This window comes from Toxotes jaculatrix, chromosome 15 (assembly GCF_017976425.1).
Source record: "Toxotes jaculatrix isolate fToxJac2 chromosome 15, fToxJac2.pri, whole genome shotgun sequence".
In the NCBI taxonomy this organism is placed as follows: Eukaryota; Metazoa; Chordata; class Actinopteri; family Toxotidae; genus Toxotes; species Toxotes jaculatrix.
In genome coordinates, this window is record NC_054408.1 from 8,300,495 (window position 1) to 8,315,368 (window position 14,874).

The 14,874-nt window shown below is 30.9% G+C and overlaps 1 protein-coding gene across 3 annotated transcripts in view; it reads right to left on the reverse strand.

The window, feature by feature from the left end:
• phf11 (PHD finger protein 11) overlaps positions 1-14,140 on the reverse strand; it is a 46,071-nt gene extending 31,931 nt beyond the window's left edge. For 2 of the 3 annotated variants that reach the window (XM_041057070.1, XM_041057069.1), the window contains exons 1-2: positions 13,942-14,140; positions 13,098-13,202 (exon numbers count right to left, since the gene is read on the reverse strand). In XM_041057070.1, coding sequence (XP_040913004.1) covers positions 13,098-13,202; positions 13,942-14,052 — 216 coding nt within the window. In that variant the 5' untranslated portion in view covers positions 14,053-14,140. The other variant, XM_041057071.1, reaches the window with a different exon arrangement.
• Positions 14,141-14,874: the final 734 nt, after the last annotated feature.

Genomic DNA, 14,874 nt, shown 5'->3' on the forward strand with positions numbered 1-14,874 from the left:
ATCGGACAAAAAAAGTCAAAATTTTTTTGGACCTCAAAATGTCATAAAAAATGTCATAGTATAGTATGGCGTTTTTTTTGGGCAAAAAAAGTCAAAAATTTTTTTGACCTCAAAATGTCATAAAAAACGTCATAGTATAGTATGGCGTTTTTTTCTGGCAAAAAAAGTCAAAAATTTTTTTGACCTCAAAATGTCATAAAAAACGTCATAGTATAGTAAGGCGTCAAAATCGGACAAAAAAAGTCAAAATTTTTTTGGACCTCAAAATGTCATAAAAAACGTCATAGTATAGTAAGGCGTCAAAATCGGACAAAAAAAGTCAAAATTTTTTTTGACCTCAAAATGTCATAAAAAACGTCATAGTATAGTAAGGCGTCAAAATCGGAAAAAAAAAGTCAAAATTTTTTTGGACCTCAAAATGTCATAAAAAACGTCATAGTATAGTAAGGCGTTTTTTTCAGGCAAAAAAAGTCAAAAATTTTTTGGACCTCAAAATGTCATAAAAAATGTCATAGTATAGTATGGCGTTTTTTTCGGGCAAAAAAAGTCAAAAATTTTTTTGACCTCAAAATGTCATAAAAAACGTCATAGTATAGTAAGGCGTTTTTTTCGGGCAAAAAAAGTCAAAAATTTTTTTGACCTCAAAATGTCATAAAAAACGTCATAGTATAGTATGGCGTTTTTTTCGGGCAAAAAAAGTCAAAAATTTTTTTGACCTCAAAATGTCATAAAAAACGTCATAGTATAGTAAGGCGTCAAAATCGGACAAAAAAAGTCAAAATTTTTTTGGACCTCAAAATGTCATAAAAAATGTCATAGTATAGTATGGCGTTTTTTTCGGGCAAAAAAAGTCAAAAAATTTTTTGACCTCAAAATGTCATAAAAAACGTCATAGTATAGTAAGGCGTCAAAATCGGACAAAAAAAGTCAAAATTTTTTTTGACCTCAAAATGTCATAAAAAACGTCATAGTATAGTAAGGCGTTTTTTTCAGGCAAAAAAAGTCAAAATTTTTTTGGACCTCAAAATGTCATAAAAAATGTCATAGTATAGTATGGCGTTTTTTTCGGGCAAAAAAAGTCAAAAATTTTTTTGACCTCAAAATGTCATAAAAAACGTCATAGTATAGTAGGGCGTCAAAATCGGACAAAAAAAGTCAAAATTTTTTTTGACCTCAAAATGTCATAAAAAACGTCATAGTATAGTAAGGCGTCAAAATCGGACAAAAAAAGTCAAAATTTTTTTTGACCTCAAAATGTCATAAAAAACGTCATAGTATAGTAAGGCGTCAAAATCGGACAAAAAAAGTCAAAATTTTTTTGGACCTCAAAATGTCATAAAAAACGTCATAGTATAGTAAGGCGTTTTTTTCAGGCAAAAAAAGTCAAAATTTTTTTGGACCTCAAAATGTCATAAAAAATGTCATAGTATAGTATGGCGTTTTTTTCGGGCAAAAAAAGTCAAAAAATTTTTTGACCTCAAAATGTCATAAAAAACGTCATAGTATAGTAAGGCGTCAAAATCGGACAAAAAAAGTCAAAATTTTTTTTGACCTCAAAATGTCATAAAAAACGTCATAGTATAGTAAGGCGTTTTTTTCAGGCAAAAAAAGTCAAAATTTTTTTGGACCTCAAAATGTCATAAAAAACGTCATAGTATAGTATGGCGTTTTTTTCGGGCAAAAAAAGTCAAAAAATTTTTTGACCTCAAAATGTCATAAAAAACGTCATAGTATAGTAAGGCGTCAAAATCGGACAAAAAAAGTCAAAATTTTTTTCGACCTCAAAATGTCATAAAAAACGTCATAGTATAGTATGGCGTTTTTTTCGGGCAAAAAAAGTCAAAATTTTTTTCGACCTCAAAATGTCATAAAAAACGTCATAGTATAGTATGGCGTTTTTTTCGGGCAAAAAAAGTCAAAATTTTTTTCGACCTCAAAATGTCATAAAAAACGTCATAGTATAGTAAGGCGTCAAAATCGGACAAAAAAAGTCAAAAATTTTTTTGACCTCAAAATGTCATAAAAAACGTCATAGTATAGTAAGGCGTCAAAATCGGACAAAAAAAGTCAAAAATTTTTTGGACCTCAAAATGTCATAAAAAACGTCATAGTATAGTAAGGCGTTTTTTTCAGGCAAAAAAAGTCAAAATTTTTTTGGACCTCAAAATGTCATAAAAAACGTCATAGTATAGTAAGGCGTTTTTTTCAGGCAAAAAAAGTCAAATTTTTTTTCGACCTCAAAATGTCATAAAAAACGTCATAGTATAGTATGGCGTTTTTTTCGGGCAAAAAAAGTCAAAATTTTTTTCGACCTCAAAATGTCATAAAAAACGTCATAGTATAGTAAGGTGTTTTTTTCAGGCAAAAAAAGTCAAAATTTTTTTGGACCTCAAAATGTCATAAAAAACGTCATAGTATAGTAAGGCGTCAAAATCGGACAAAAAAAGTCAAAATTTTTTTGGACCTCAAAATGTCATAAAAAACGTCATAGTATAGTAAGGCGTCAAAATCGGACAAAAAAAGTCAAAATTTTTTTGGACCTCAAAATGTCATAAAAAACGTCATAGTATAGTAAGGCGTCAAAATCGGACAAAAAAAGTCAAAATTTTTTTTGACCTCAAAATGTCATAAAAAACGTCATAGTATAGTAAGGCGTCAAAATCGGACAAAAAAAGTCAAAATTTTTTTGGACCTCAAAATGTCATAAAAAACGTCATAGTATAGTAAGGCGTTTTTTTCAGGCAAAAAAAGTCAAAATTTTTTTGGACCTCAAAATGTCATAAAAAATGTCATAGTATAGTATGGCATTTTTTTCGGGCAAAAAAAGTCAAAAATTTTTTTGACCTCAAAATGTCATAAAAAACGTCATAGTATAGTAGGGCGTCAAAATCGGAAAAAAAAAGTCAAAATTTTTTTGGACCTCAAAATGTCATAAAAAACGTCATAGTATAGTATGGCGTTTTTTTCGGGCAAAAAAAGTCAAAAAATTTTTTGACCTCAAAATGTCATAAAAAACGTCATAGTATAGTATGGCGTTTTTTTCGGGCAAAAAAAGTCAAAAATTTTTTTGGACCTCAAAATGTCATAAAAAATGTCATAGTATAGTATGGCGTTTTTTTTGGGCAAAAAAAGTCAAAAATTTTTTTGACCTCAAAATGTCATAAAAAACGTCATAGTATAGTAAGGCGTTTTTTTCAGGCAAAAAAAGTCAAAATTTTTTTGGACCTCAAAATGTCATAAAAAATGTCATAGTATAGTATGGCGTTTTTTTCGGACAAAAAAAGTCAAAAATTTTTTTGACCTCAAAATGTCATAAAAAACGTCATAGTATAGTAAGGCGTCAAAATCGGACAAAAAAAGTCAAAATTTTTTTGGACCTCAAAATGTCATAAAAAATGTCATAGTATAGTATGGCGTTTTTTTTGGGCAAAAAAAGTCAAAAATTTTTTTGACCTCAAAATGTCATAAAAAACGTCATAGTATAGTAAGGCGTTTTTTTCAGGCAAAAAAAGTCAAAATTTTTTTGGACCTCAAAATGTCATAAAAAATGTCATAGTATAGTATGGCGTTTTTTTCGGGCAAAAAAAGTCAAAAATTTTTTTGACCTCAAAATGTCATAAAAAACGTCATAGTATAGTAGGGCGTCAAAATCGGACAAAAAAAGTCAAAATTTTTTTTGACCTCAAAATGTCATAAAAAACGTCATAGTATAGTAAGGCGTCAAAATCGGACAAAAAAAGTCAAAATTTTTTTTGACCTCAAAATGTCATAAAAAACGTCATAGTATAGTAAGGCGTCAAAATCGGACAAAAAAAGTCAAAATTTTTTTGGACCTCAAAATGTCATAAAAAACGTCATAGTATAGTAAGGCGTTTTTTTCAGGCAAAAAAAGTCAAAATTTTTTTGGACCTCAAAATGTCATAAAAAATGTCATAGTATAGTATGGCGTTTTTTTCGGGCAAAAAAAGTCAAAAAATTTTTTGACCTCAAAATGTCATAAAAAACGTCATAGTATAGTAAGGCGTCAAAATCGGACAAAAAAAGTCAAAATTTTTTTTGACCTCAAAATGTCATAAAAAACGTCATAGTATAGTAAGGCGTTTTTTTCAGGCAAAAAAAGTCAAAATTTTTTTGGACCTCAAAATGTCATAAAAAATGTCATAGTATAGTATGGCGTTTTTTTCGGGCAAAAAAAGTCAAAAATTTTTTTGACCTCAAAATGTCATAAAAAACGTCATAGTATAGTAGGGCGTCAAAATCGGACAAAAAAAGTCAAAATTTTTTTTGACCTCAAAATGTCATAAAAAACGTCATAGTATAGTAAGGCGTCAAAATCGGACAAAAAAAGTCAAAATTTTTTTTGACCTCAAAATGTCATAAAAAACGTCATAGTATAGTAAGGCGTCAAAATCGGAAAAAAAAAGTCAAAATTTTTTTGGACCTCAAAATGTCATAAAAAACGTCATAGTATAGTAAGGCGTCAAAATCGGACAAAAAAAGTCAAAAATTTTTTTGACCTCAAAATGTCATAAAAAACGTCATAGTATAGTAAGGCGTCAAAATCGGACAAAAAAAGTCAAAATTTTTTTGGACCTCAAAATGTCATAAAAAATGTCATAGTATAGTATGGCGTTTTTTTTGGGCAAAAAAAGTCAAAAATTTTTTTGACCTCAAAATGTCATAAAAAACGTCATAGTATAGTATGGCGTTTTTTTCTGGCAAAAAAAGTCAAAAATTTTTTTGACCTCAAAATGTCATAAAAAACGTCATAGTATAGTAAGGCGTCAAAATCGGACAAAAAAAGTCAAAATTTTTTTGGACCTCAAAATGTCATAAAAAACGTCATAGTATAGTAAGGCGTCAAAATCGGACAAAAAAAGTCAAAATTTTTTTTGACCTCAAAATGTCATAAAAAACGTCATAGTATAGTAAGGCGTCAAAATCGGAAAAAAAAAGTCAAAATTTTTTTGGACCTCAAAATGTCATAAAAAACGTCATAGTATAGTAAGGCGTTTTTTTCAGGCAAAAAAAGTCAAAAATTTTTTGGACCTCAAAATGTCATAAAAAATGTCATAGTATAGTATGGCGTTTTTTTCGGGCAAAAAAAGTCAAAAATTTTTTTGACCTCAAAATGTCATAAAAAACGTCATAGTATAGTAAGGCGTTTTTTTCGGGCAAAAAAAGTCAAAAATTTTTTTGACCTCAAAATGTCATAAAAAACGTCATAGTATAGTATGGCGTTTTTTTCGGGCAAAAAAAGTCAAAAATTTTTTTGACCTCAAAATGTCATAAAAAACGTCATAGTATAGTAAGGCGTCAAAATCGGACAAAAAAAGTCAAAATTTTTTTGGACCTCAAAATGTCATAAAAAATGTCATAGTATAGTATGGCGTTTTTTTCGGGCAAAAAAAGTCAAAAAATTTTTTGACCTCAAAATGTCATAAAAAACGTCATAGTATAGTAAGGCGTCAAAATCGGACAAAAAAAGTCAAAATTTTTTTTGACCTCAAAATGTCATAAAAAACGTCATAGTATAGTAAGGCGTTTTTTTCAGGCAAAAAAAGTCAAAATTTTTTTGGACCTCAAAATGTCATAAAAAATGTCATAGTATAGTATGGCGTTTTTTTCGGGCAAAAAAAGTCAAAAATTTTTTTGACCTCAAAATGTCATAAAAAACGTCATAGTATAGTAAGGCGTCAAAATCGGACAAAAAAAGTCAAAATTTTTTTTGACCTCAAAATGTCATAAAAAACGTCATAGTATAGTAAGGCGTTTTTTTCAGGCAAAAAAAGTCAAAATTTTTTTGGACCTCAAAATGTCATAAAAAATGTCATAGTATAGTATGGCGTTTTTTTCGGGCAAAAAAAGTCAAAAATTTTTTTGACCTCAAAATGTCATAAAAAACGTCATAGTATAGTAGGGCGTCAAAATCGGACAAAAAAAGTCAAAATTTTTTTTGACCTCAAAATGTCATAAAAAACGTCATAGTATAGTAAGGCGTCAAAATCGGACAAAAAAAGTCAAAATTTTTTTGGACCTCAAAATGTCATAAAAAATGTCATAGTATAGTATGGCGTTTTTTTCGGGCAAAAAAAGTCAAAAATTTTTTTGACCTCAAAATGTCATAAAAACGTCATAGTATAGTAAGGCGTCAAAATCGGACAAAAAAAGTCAAAATTTTTTTGGACCTCAAAATGTCATAAAAAACGTCATAGTATAGTATGGCGTTTTTTTCGGGCAAAAAAAGTCAAAAATTTTTTTGACCTCAAAATGTCATAAAAAACGTCATAGTATAGTAAGGCGTTTTTTTCGGGCAAAAAAAGTCAAAAATTTTTTTGACCTCAAAATGTCATAAAAAACGTCATAGTATAGTATGGCGTTTTTTTCGGGCAAAAAAAGTCAAAAATTTTTTTGACCTCAAAATGTCATAAAAAACGTCATAGTATAGTAAGGCGTTTTTTTCAGGCAAAAAAAGTCAAATTTTTTTTCGACCTCAAAATGTCATAAAAAACGTCATAGTATAGTAAGGCGTCAAAATCGGACAAAAAAAGTCAAAAATTTTTTGGACCTCAAAATGTCATAAAAAACGTCATAGTATAGTAAGGCGTCAAAATCGGACAAAAAAAGTCAAAATTTTTTTGGACCTCAAAATGTCATAAAAAACATCATAGTATAGTAAGGCGTCAAAATTCGACAAAAAAAGTCCAAATTTTTTTTGACCTCAAAATGTCATAAAAAACGTCATAGTATAGTAAGGCGTTTTTTTCGGGCAAAAAAAGTCAAAATTTTTTTGACCTCAAAATGTCATAAAAAACGTCATAGTATAGTAAGGCGTCAAAATCGGACAAAAAAAGTCAAAAATTTTTTGGACCTCAAAATGTCATAAAAAACGTCATAGTATAGTAAGGCGTCAAAATCGGACAAAAAAAGTCAAAAAATTTTTTGACCTCAAAATGTCATAAAAAACGTCATAGTATAGTAAGGTGTTTTTTTCAGGCAAAAAAAGTCAAAATTTTTTTGGACCTCAAAATGTCATAGAAAACGTCATAGTATAGTATGGCGTTTTTTTCGAGCAAAAAAAGTCAAAATTTATTTTGATCTCAAAATGTCATAAAAAACGTCATAGTATAGTAAGGCGTTTTTTTCAGGCAAAAAAAGTCAAAAAATTTTTTGACCTCAAAATGTCATAAAAAACGTCATAGTATAGTATGGCGTTTTTTTTCAGGCAAAAAAAGTCAAAAATTTTTTTGACCTCAAAATGTCATAAAAAACGTCATAGTATAGTAAGACTTTTTTTCAGGCAAAAAAAGTCAAAAAATTTTTTGACCTCAAAATGTCATAAAAAACGTCATAGTATAGTATGGCGTTTTTTTCGGGCAAAAAAAGTCAAAAAATTTTTTGACCTCAAAATGTCATAAAAAACGTCATAGTATAGTATGGCGTCAAAATCGGACAAAAAAAGTCAAAAAATTTATTGACCTCAAAATGTCATAAAAAACGTCATAGTATAGTAAGGCGTCAAAATCGGACAAAAAAAGTCAAAATTTTTTTCGACCTCAAAATGTCATAAAAACGTCATAGTATAGTATGGCGTTTTTTTCGGGCAAAAAAAGTCAAAATTTTTTTCGACCTCAAAATGTCATAAAAAACGTCATAGTATAGTAAGGCGTTTTTTTCAGGCAAAAAAAGTCAAAATTTTTTTTGACCTCAAAATGTCATAAAAAACGTCATAGTATAGTATGGCGTTTTTTTCGGGCAAAAAAAGTCAAAAATTTTTTCGACCTCAAAATGTCATAAAAAACGTCATAGTATAGTAAGGCGTCAAAATCGGTCAAAAAAAGTCAAAAAATTTTTTGACCTCAAAATGTCATAAAAAACGTCATAGTATAGTAAGGCGTCAAAATCGGACAAAAAAAGTCAAAAATTTTTTGGACCTCAAAATGTCATAAAAAACGTCATAGTATAGTAAGGCGTTTTTTTCAGGCAAAAAAAGTCAAAATTTTTTTCGACCTCAAAATGTCAAAAAACGTCATAGTATAGTAAGGCGTTTTTTTCAGGCAAAAAAAGTCAAATTTTTTTTCGACCTCAAAATGTCATAAAAAACGTCATAGTATAGTAAGGCGTCAAAATCGGACAAAAAAAGTCAAAAATTTTTTGGACCTCAAAATGTCATAAAAAACGTCATAGTATAGTAAGGCGTCAAAATCGGACAAAAAAAGTCAAAATTTTTTTGGACCTCAAAATGTCATAAAAAACATCATAGTATAGTAAGGCGTCAAAATCCGACAAAAAAAGTCCAAATTTTTTTTGACCTCAAAATGTCATAAAAAACGTCATAGTATAGTAAGGCGTTTTTTTCGGGCAAAAAAAGTCAAAATTTTTTTGACCTCAAAATGTCATAAAAAACGTCATAGTATAGTAAGGCGTCAAAATCGGACAAAAAAAGTCAAAAATTTTTTGGACCTCAAAATGTCATAAAAAACGTCATAGTATAGTAAGGCGTCAAAATCGGACAAAAAAAGTCAAAAAAATTTTTGACCTCAAAATGTCATAAAAAACGTCATAGTATAGTAAGGTGTTTTTTTCAGGCAAAAAAAGTCAAAATTTTTTTGGACCTCAAAATGTCATAGAAAACGTCATAGTATAGTATGGCGTTTTTTTCGAGCAAAAAAAGTCAAAATTTATTTTGATCTCAAAATGTCATAAAAAACGTCATAGTATAGTAAGGCGTTTTTTTCAGGCAAAAAAAGTCAAAATTTTTTTGGACCTCAAAATGTCATAAAAAACGTCATAGTATAGTATGGCGTTTTTTTCGGGCAAAAAAAGTCAAAAATTTTTTTGACCTCAAAATGTCATAAAAACGTCATAGTATAGTAAGGCGTTTTTTTCAGGCAAAAAAAGTCAAAACTTTTTTTGACCTCAAAATGTCATAAAAAACGTCATAGTATAGTAAGGCGTCAAAATCGGACAAAAAAAGTCAAAAATTTTTTTGACCTCAAAATGTCATAAAAAACGTCATAGTATAGTATGGCGTTTTTTCGGGCAAAAAAAGTCAAAATTTATTTTGATCTCAAAATGTCATAAAAAACGTCATAGTATAGTAAGGCGTCAAAATCCGACAAAAAAAGTCAAAATTTTTTTGGACCTCAAAATGTCATAAAAAACGTCATAGTATAGTAAGGCGTCAAAATCGGACAAAAAAAGTCAAAATTTTTTTGGACCTCAAAATGTCATAAAAAACGTCATAGTATAGTAAGGCGTCAAAATCAGCCAAAAAAAGTCAAAATTTTTTTGGACCTCAAAATGTCATAAAAAACGTCATAGTATAGTAAGGCGTCAAAATCGGACAAAAAAAGTCAAAAATTTTTTTGACCTCAAAATGTCATAAAAAAACGTCATAGTATAGTAAGGCGTTTTTTTCAGGCAAAAAAAGTCAAAATTTTTTTGGACCTCAAAATGTCATAAAAAACGTCATAGTATAGTTTGCCGTTTTTTTCGGGCAAAAAAAGTCAAAAATTTTTTTGGACCTCAAAATGTCATAAAAAAACGTCATAGTATAGTAAGGCGTCAAAATCGGACAAAAAAAGTCAAAATTTTTTTGGACCTCAAAATGTCATAAAAAACGTCATAGTATAGTAAGGCGTCAAAATCGGACAAAAAAAGTCAAAATTTTTTTCGACCTCAAAATGTCATAAAAAATGTCATAGTATAGTATGGCGTTTTTTTTGGCCAAAAAAAGTCAAAAATTTTTTTGACCTCAAAATGTCATAAAAACGTCATAGTATAGTATGGCGTTTTTTTCGGGCAAAAAAAGTCAAAAATTTTTTTGACCTCAAAATGTCATAAAAAACGTCATAGTATAGTAAGGCGTCAAAATCGGACAAAAAAAGTCAAAATTTTTTTGGACCTCAAAATGTCATAAAAAACGTCATAGTATAGTAAGGCGTCAAAATCGGACAAAAAAAGTCAAAATTTTTTTCGACCTCAAAATGTCATAAAAAACGTCATAGTATAGTATGGCGTCAAAATCGGACAAAAAAAGTCAAAAAATTTATTGACCTCAAAATGTCATAAAAAACGTCATAGTATAGTAAGGCGTCAAAATCGGACAAAAAAAGTCAAAATTTTTTTCGACCTCAAAATGTCATAAAAACGTCATAGTATAGTATGGCGTTTTTTTCGGGCAAAAAAAGTCAAAATTTTTTTCGACCTCAAAATGTCATAAAAAACGTCATAGTATAGTAAGGCGTTTTTTTCAGGCAAAAAAAGTCAAAATTTTTTTTGACCTCAAAATGTCATAAAAAACGTCATAGTATAGTATGGCGTTTTTTTCGGGCAAAAAAAGTCAAAATTTTTTTTGACCTCAAAATGTCATAAAAAACGTCATAGTATAGTAAGGCGTCAAAATCGGACAAAAAAAGTCAAAAATTTTTTTGACCTCAAAATGTCATAAAAAACGTCATAGTATAGTAAGGCGTCAAAATCGGACAAAAAAAGTCAAAATTTTTTTGACCTCAAAATGTCATAAAAAACGTCATAGTATAGTAAGGCGTTTTTTTCAGGCAAAAAAAGTCAAATTTTTTTTCGACCTCAAAATGTCATAAAAAACGTCATAGTATAGTAAGGCGTCAAAATCGGACAAAAAAAGTCAAAAATTTTTTGGACCTCAAAATGTCATAAAAAACGTCATAGTATAGTAAGGCGTCAAAATCGGACAAAAAAAGTCAAAATTTTTTTGGACCTCAAAATGTCATAAAAAACATCATAGTATAGTAAGGCGTCAAAATCCGACAAAAAAAGTCCAAATTTTTTTTGACCTCAAAATGTCATAAAAAACGTCATAGTATAGTAAGGCGTTTTTTTCGGGCAAAAAAAGTCAAAATTTTTTTGACCTCAAAATGTCATAAAAAACGTCATAGTATAGTAAGGCGTCAAAATCGGACAAAAAAAGTCAAAAATTTTTTGGACCTCAAAATGTCATAAAAAACGTCATAGTATAGTAAGGCGTCAAAATCGGACAAAAAAAGTCAAAAAATTTTTTGACCTCAAAATGTCATAAAAAACGTCATAGTATAGTAAGGTGTTTTTTTCAGGCAAAAAAAGTCAAAATTTTTTTGGACCTCAAAATGTCATAGAAAACGTCATAGTATAGTATGGCGTTTTTTTCGAGCAAAAAAAGTCAAAATTTATTTTGATCTCAAAATGTCATAAAAAACGTCATAGTATAGTAAGGCGTTTTTTTCAGGCAAAAAAAGTCAAAATTTTTTTGGACCTCAAAATGTCATAAAAAACGTCATAGTATAGTATGGCGTTTTTTTCGGGCAAAAAAAGTCAAAAATTTTTTTGACCTCAAAATGTCATAAAAACGTCATAGTATAGTAAGGCGTTTTTTTCGGGCAAAAAAAGTCAAAACTTTTTTTGACCTCAAAATGTCATAAAAAACGTCATAGTATAGTAAGGCGTCAAAATCGGACAAAAAAAGTCAAAAAATTTTTTGACCTCAAAATGTCATAAAAAACGTCATAGTATAGTATGGCGTTTTTTCGGGCAAAAAAAGTCAAAATTTATTTTGATCTCAAAATGTCATAAAAAACGTCATAGTATAGTAAGGCGGTTTTTCAGGCAAAAAAAGTCAAAATTTTTTTGGACCTCAAAATGTCATAAAAAACGTCATAGTATAGTAAGGCGTCAAAATCGGACAAAAAAAGTCAAAATTTTTTTGGACCTCAAAATGTCATAAAAAACGTCATAGTATAGTAAGGCGTCAAAATCAGCCAAAAAAAGTCAAAATTTTTTTGGACCTCAAAATGTCATAAAAAACGTCATAGTATAGTAAGGCGTCAAAATCGGACAAAAAAAGTCAAAATTTTTTTTGACCTCAAAATGTCATAAAAAAACGTCATAGTATAGTAAGGCGTTTTTTTCAGGCAAAAAAAGTCAAAATTTTTTTGGACCTCAAAATGTCATAAAAAACGTCATAGTATAGTTTGCCGTTTTTTTCGGGCAAAAAAAGTCAAAAATTTTTTTGGACCTCAAAATGTCATAAAAAAACGTCATAGTATAGTAAGGCGTCAAAATCGGACAAAAAAAGTCAAAATTTTTTTGGACCTCAAAATGTCATAAAAAACGTCATAGTATAGTAAGGCGTCAAAATCGGACAAAAAAAGTCAAAATTTTTTTGGACCTCAAAATGTCATAAAAAACGTCATAGTATAGTAAGGCGTCAAAATCGGACAAAAAAAGTCAAAATTTTTTTCGACCTCAAAATGTCATAAAAAACGTCATAGTATAGTAAGGCGTCAAAATCGGACAAAAAAAGTCAAAATTTTTTTCGACCTCAAAATGTCATAAAAAACGTCATAGTATAGTAAGGCGTTTTTTTCAGGCAAAAAAAGTCAAAAATTTTTTTGGACCTCAAAATGTCATAAAAAACGTCATAGTATAGTAAGGCGTCAAAAAAAGTCTAAATTTTTTTCGACCTCAAAATGTCATGAAAAACGTCATAGTATAGTAAGGCGTCAAAAAATGCTGAAAAAAAGTCAAAAAATGTTTTGACCTCAAAATGTCAAGAAAAACATCATAGTATAGTAAGGCGTCAAAATCGGCCCAAAAAAAGTCATATTTTAGTAAGACCTCAAAACGTCATAGTAAGGTTTCAAAATTGCACATTGCTGTCTTGCTTTGGGGTGTTTCTAGTGCAAAATATTTTCACAGCAGACGTGCTGAAAAGTTGGTTAGCCACGGTGCTGCTCAATGCTTGCCTGCTAGCTGGCTGCAAACTGTGGAATGGACTTCCTGAACTGCAGTGTGTCTCATTGAGACATGCCCCTGTTCAGAAAATCCATTCCACATTTTGCAGCCAGTTAGCAGAGCAGCCGGCAGGGAATCACTTATGGAGTAGTTTCAGCAGACAACACTACAGCACAGACATGGGCCATGGATCGGAAATCTCTGCAGGTTGGTTCGGAAATTTCCGATCCATGAAATGTGTTGGTATCGGAACCAGATACGGATACTGGATCGGATCAGACCCATCCCTAAAGCACACAATTAGTAGACTGGGCGTATTGATATTCAAAAATGACAATTATCTTTACCAGTTTGCTTCCTCGTTTGATCTCACCAAGCACGTCCTCGACGGCGAAGCCAAACAGGTCATCAAACTCTGGTGAGTTGCGACAAAAAATACCAGAGGAAAACAACTGTAAAAACAAAAACAACAAGTGAGAAGGAAATGTCTTGGGCAATAACACTGATTGATTTTAAGATGCATATCTCAGTGTTTCAGTTGTAAATGAAAGGATTTAGTGGACGTCTATACATTAAAAGCATAAACTAAGAGCAATACCACAGAAATTTTGCAAATTTGTAAATAAAAACAACTGAATACCATGACTCAGCCAAATGAATGTAAGGATAAAAAATAAATCTAGATTAAACAGATAGCTGAATAAATGTGTTTGCTCATAGGCAAAAGAGGGTTATGGAGTTTATGTCGATTTAATTTAATTTCATTTTAAAATTATTTCTACTATTTGATGTCACTCCTGGGACGTTGATGGCCTGTTCAATGGCTACATTTAACGTTAAAAGATCCTCACCAAAAATGAGGAAAAAGCTGAAGCTGTCCATTTTGGCAACACAGATATGAACTCTGCACTTTTGCAGAACAATATGTGTGTGTGTGTGTGTGTGTGTGTGTGTGTGTGTGTGTGTGTGCGTGCGTGTGTGTAGGAGCGCATGTCGGCACAAACATGCAAAGTGTGGTAGTAGGTTTCTGCTGGAGTTTCTGGAAAACATCAAAGATGACCATAAAAAACACAAAGGTTTCACCGTTCCCTTCCTGCCTCTTCGTTTCCCTTGAGCAAATCTCGGCGCCAATTCCATTTAGCCCATAACCCACTGCTAACTTCACTACCCACTCTCGTTGGCAATATTTACCAAACAGTTCTGGTGAGCGGTGACTTGATCTTTGCTCGACAACGCCCCGGTTGACTCCGTCTCACCGGACTGCTGACAAAGTTTGCAGGTCACGCTGCGGCCGCGGCTCATTTCTACCGACCGTTAAATGTTCAGACTGGGTGATAGTTCGTTTACATCAGTCTCTGCTCCGTGTTTGCAGACTACTTCCTTAACGTAAGCGCGCCAGCCATTCCTCTGGTGGATGGTTGCCAGGTTGTAACCGAACTAGAAATACTGAGAATATAAACTGAATTACCCATCTAAAGACGTTTCTGGGTTGCCATCAAATTTAAAAAAAATCTGTTCAGAGTATCTCAAAAAACTCAAAAACGAAATTCCAGTTTATGATAACAATGGCACTGTCCTGTAAAACATTTGGATAAAAGCGTAAATAGCCGGGTTTTAACAAACCTGGCAACCCAGTCGGACAGTTTCACTTTCATTTCTGGTCACACGGAGGATGCCTCGTTACGTTATCTACGGCCTCATATGCGTGTAACTGCCCAAATAAACGCTCCTGGTATTTAAGAAATGTGTTTTGTTTGTTTGTTACAAAAGAGATAAAGAGAGAAGACATACGAGCAACTCTTCAGTGGAGCCAGGTAGTATCAAGCTTGCAAAATTAGACACACACACAATAATTGAATTATCACAAGTCCTTTATATATATATAAAAAAATTAGACAAGTCACAAAGTAGTGACATCACCGTACTTAATGTACAATATAGCATCTCCGATAACAAATATTTCATGACAGACTGATATTAATGAACAATATCTACATTCAGAACATGATCCCTCCACAGGGAATAAGTTAGCGCTATACAGTGATCTGTGATTATTCATAGTGAGAAACATTTCAAAACAGTACCGTACATGACAACCCACAGAGAGTTGGACCGTGAGGCCAT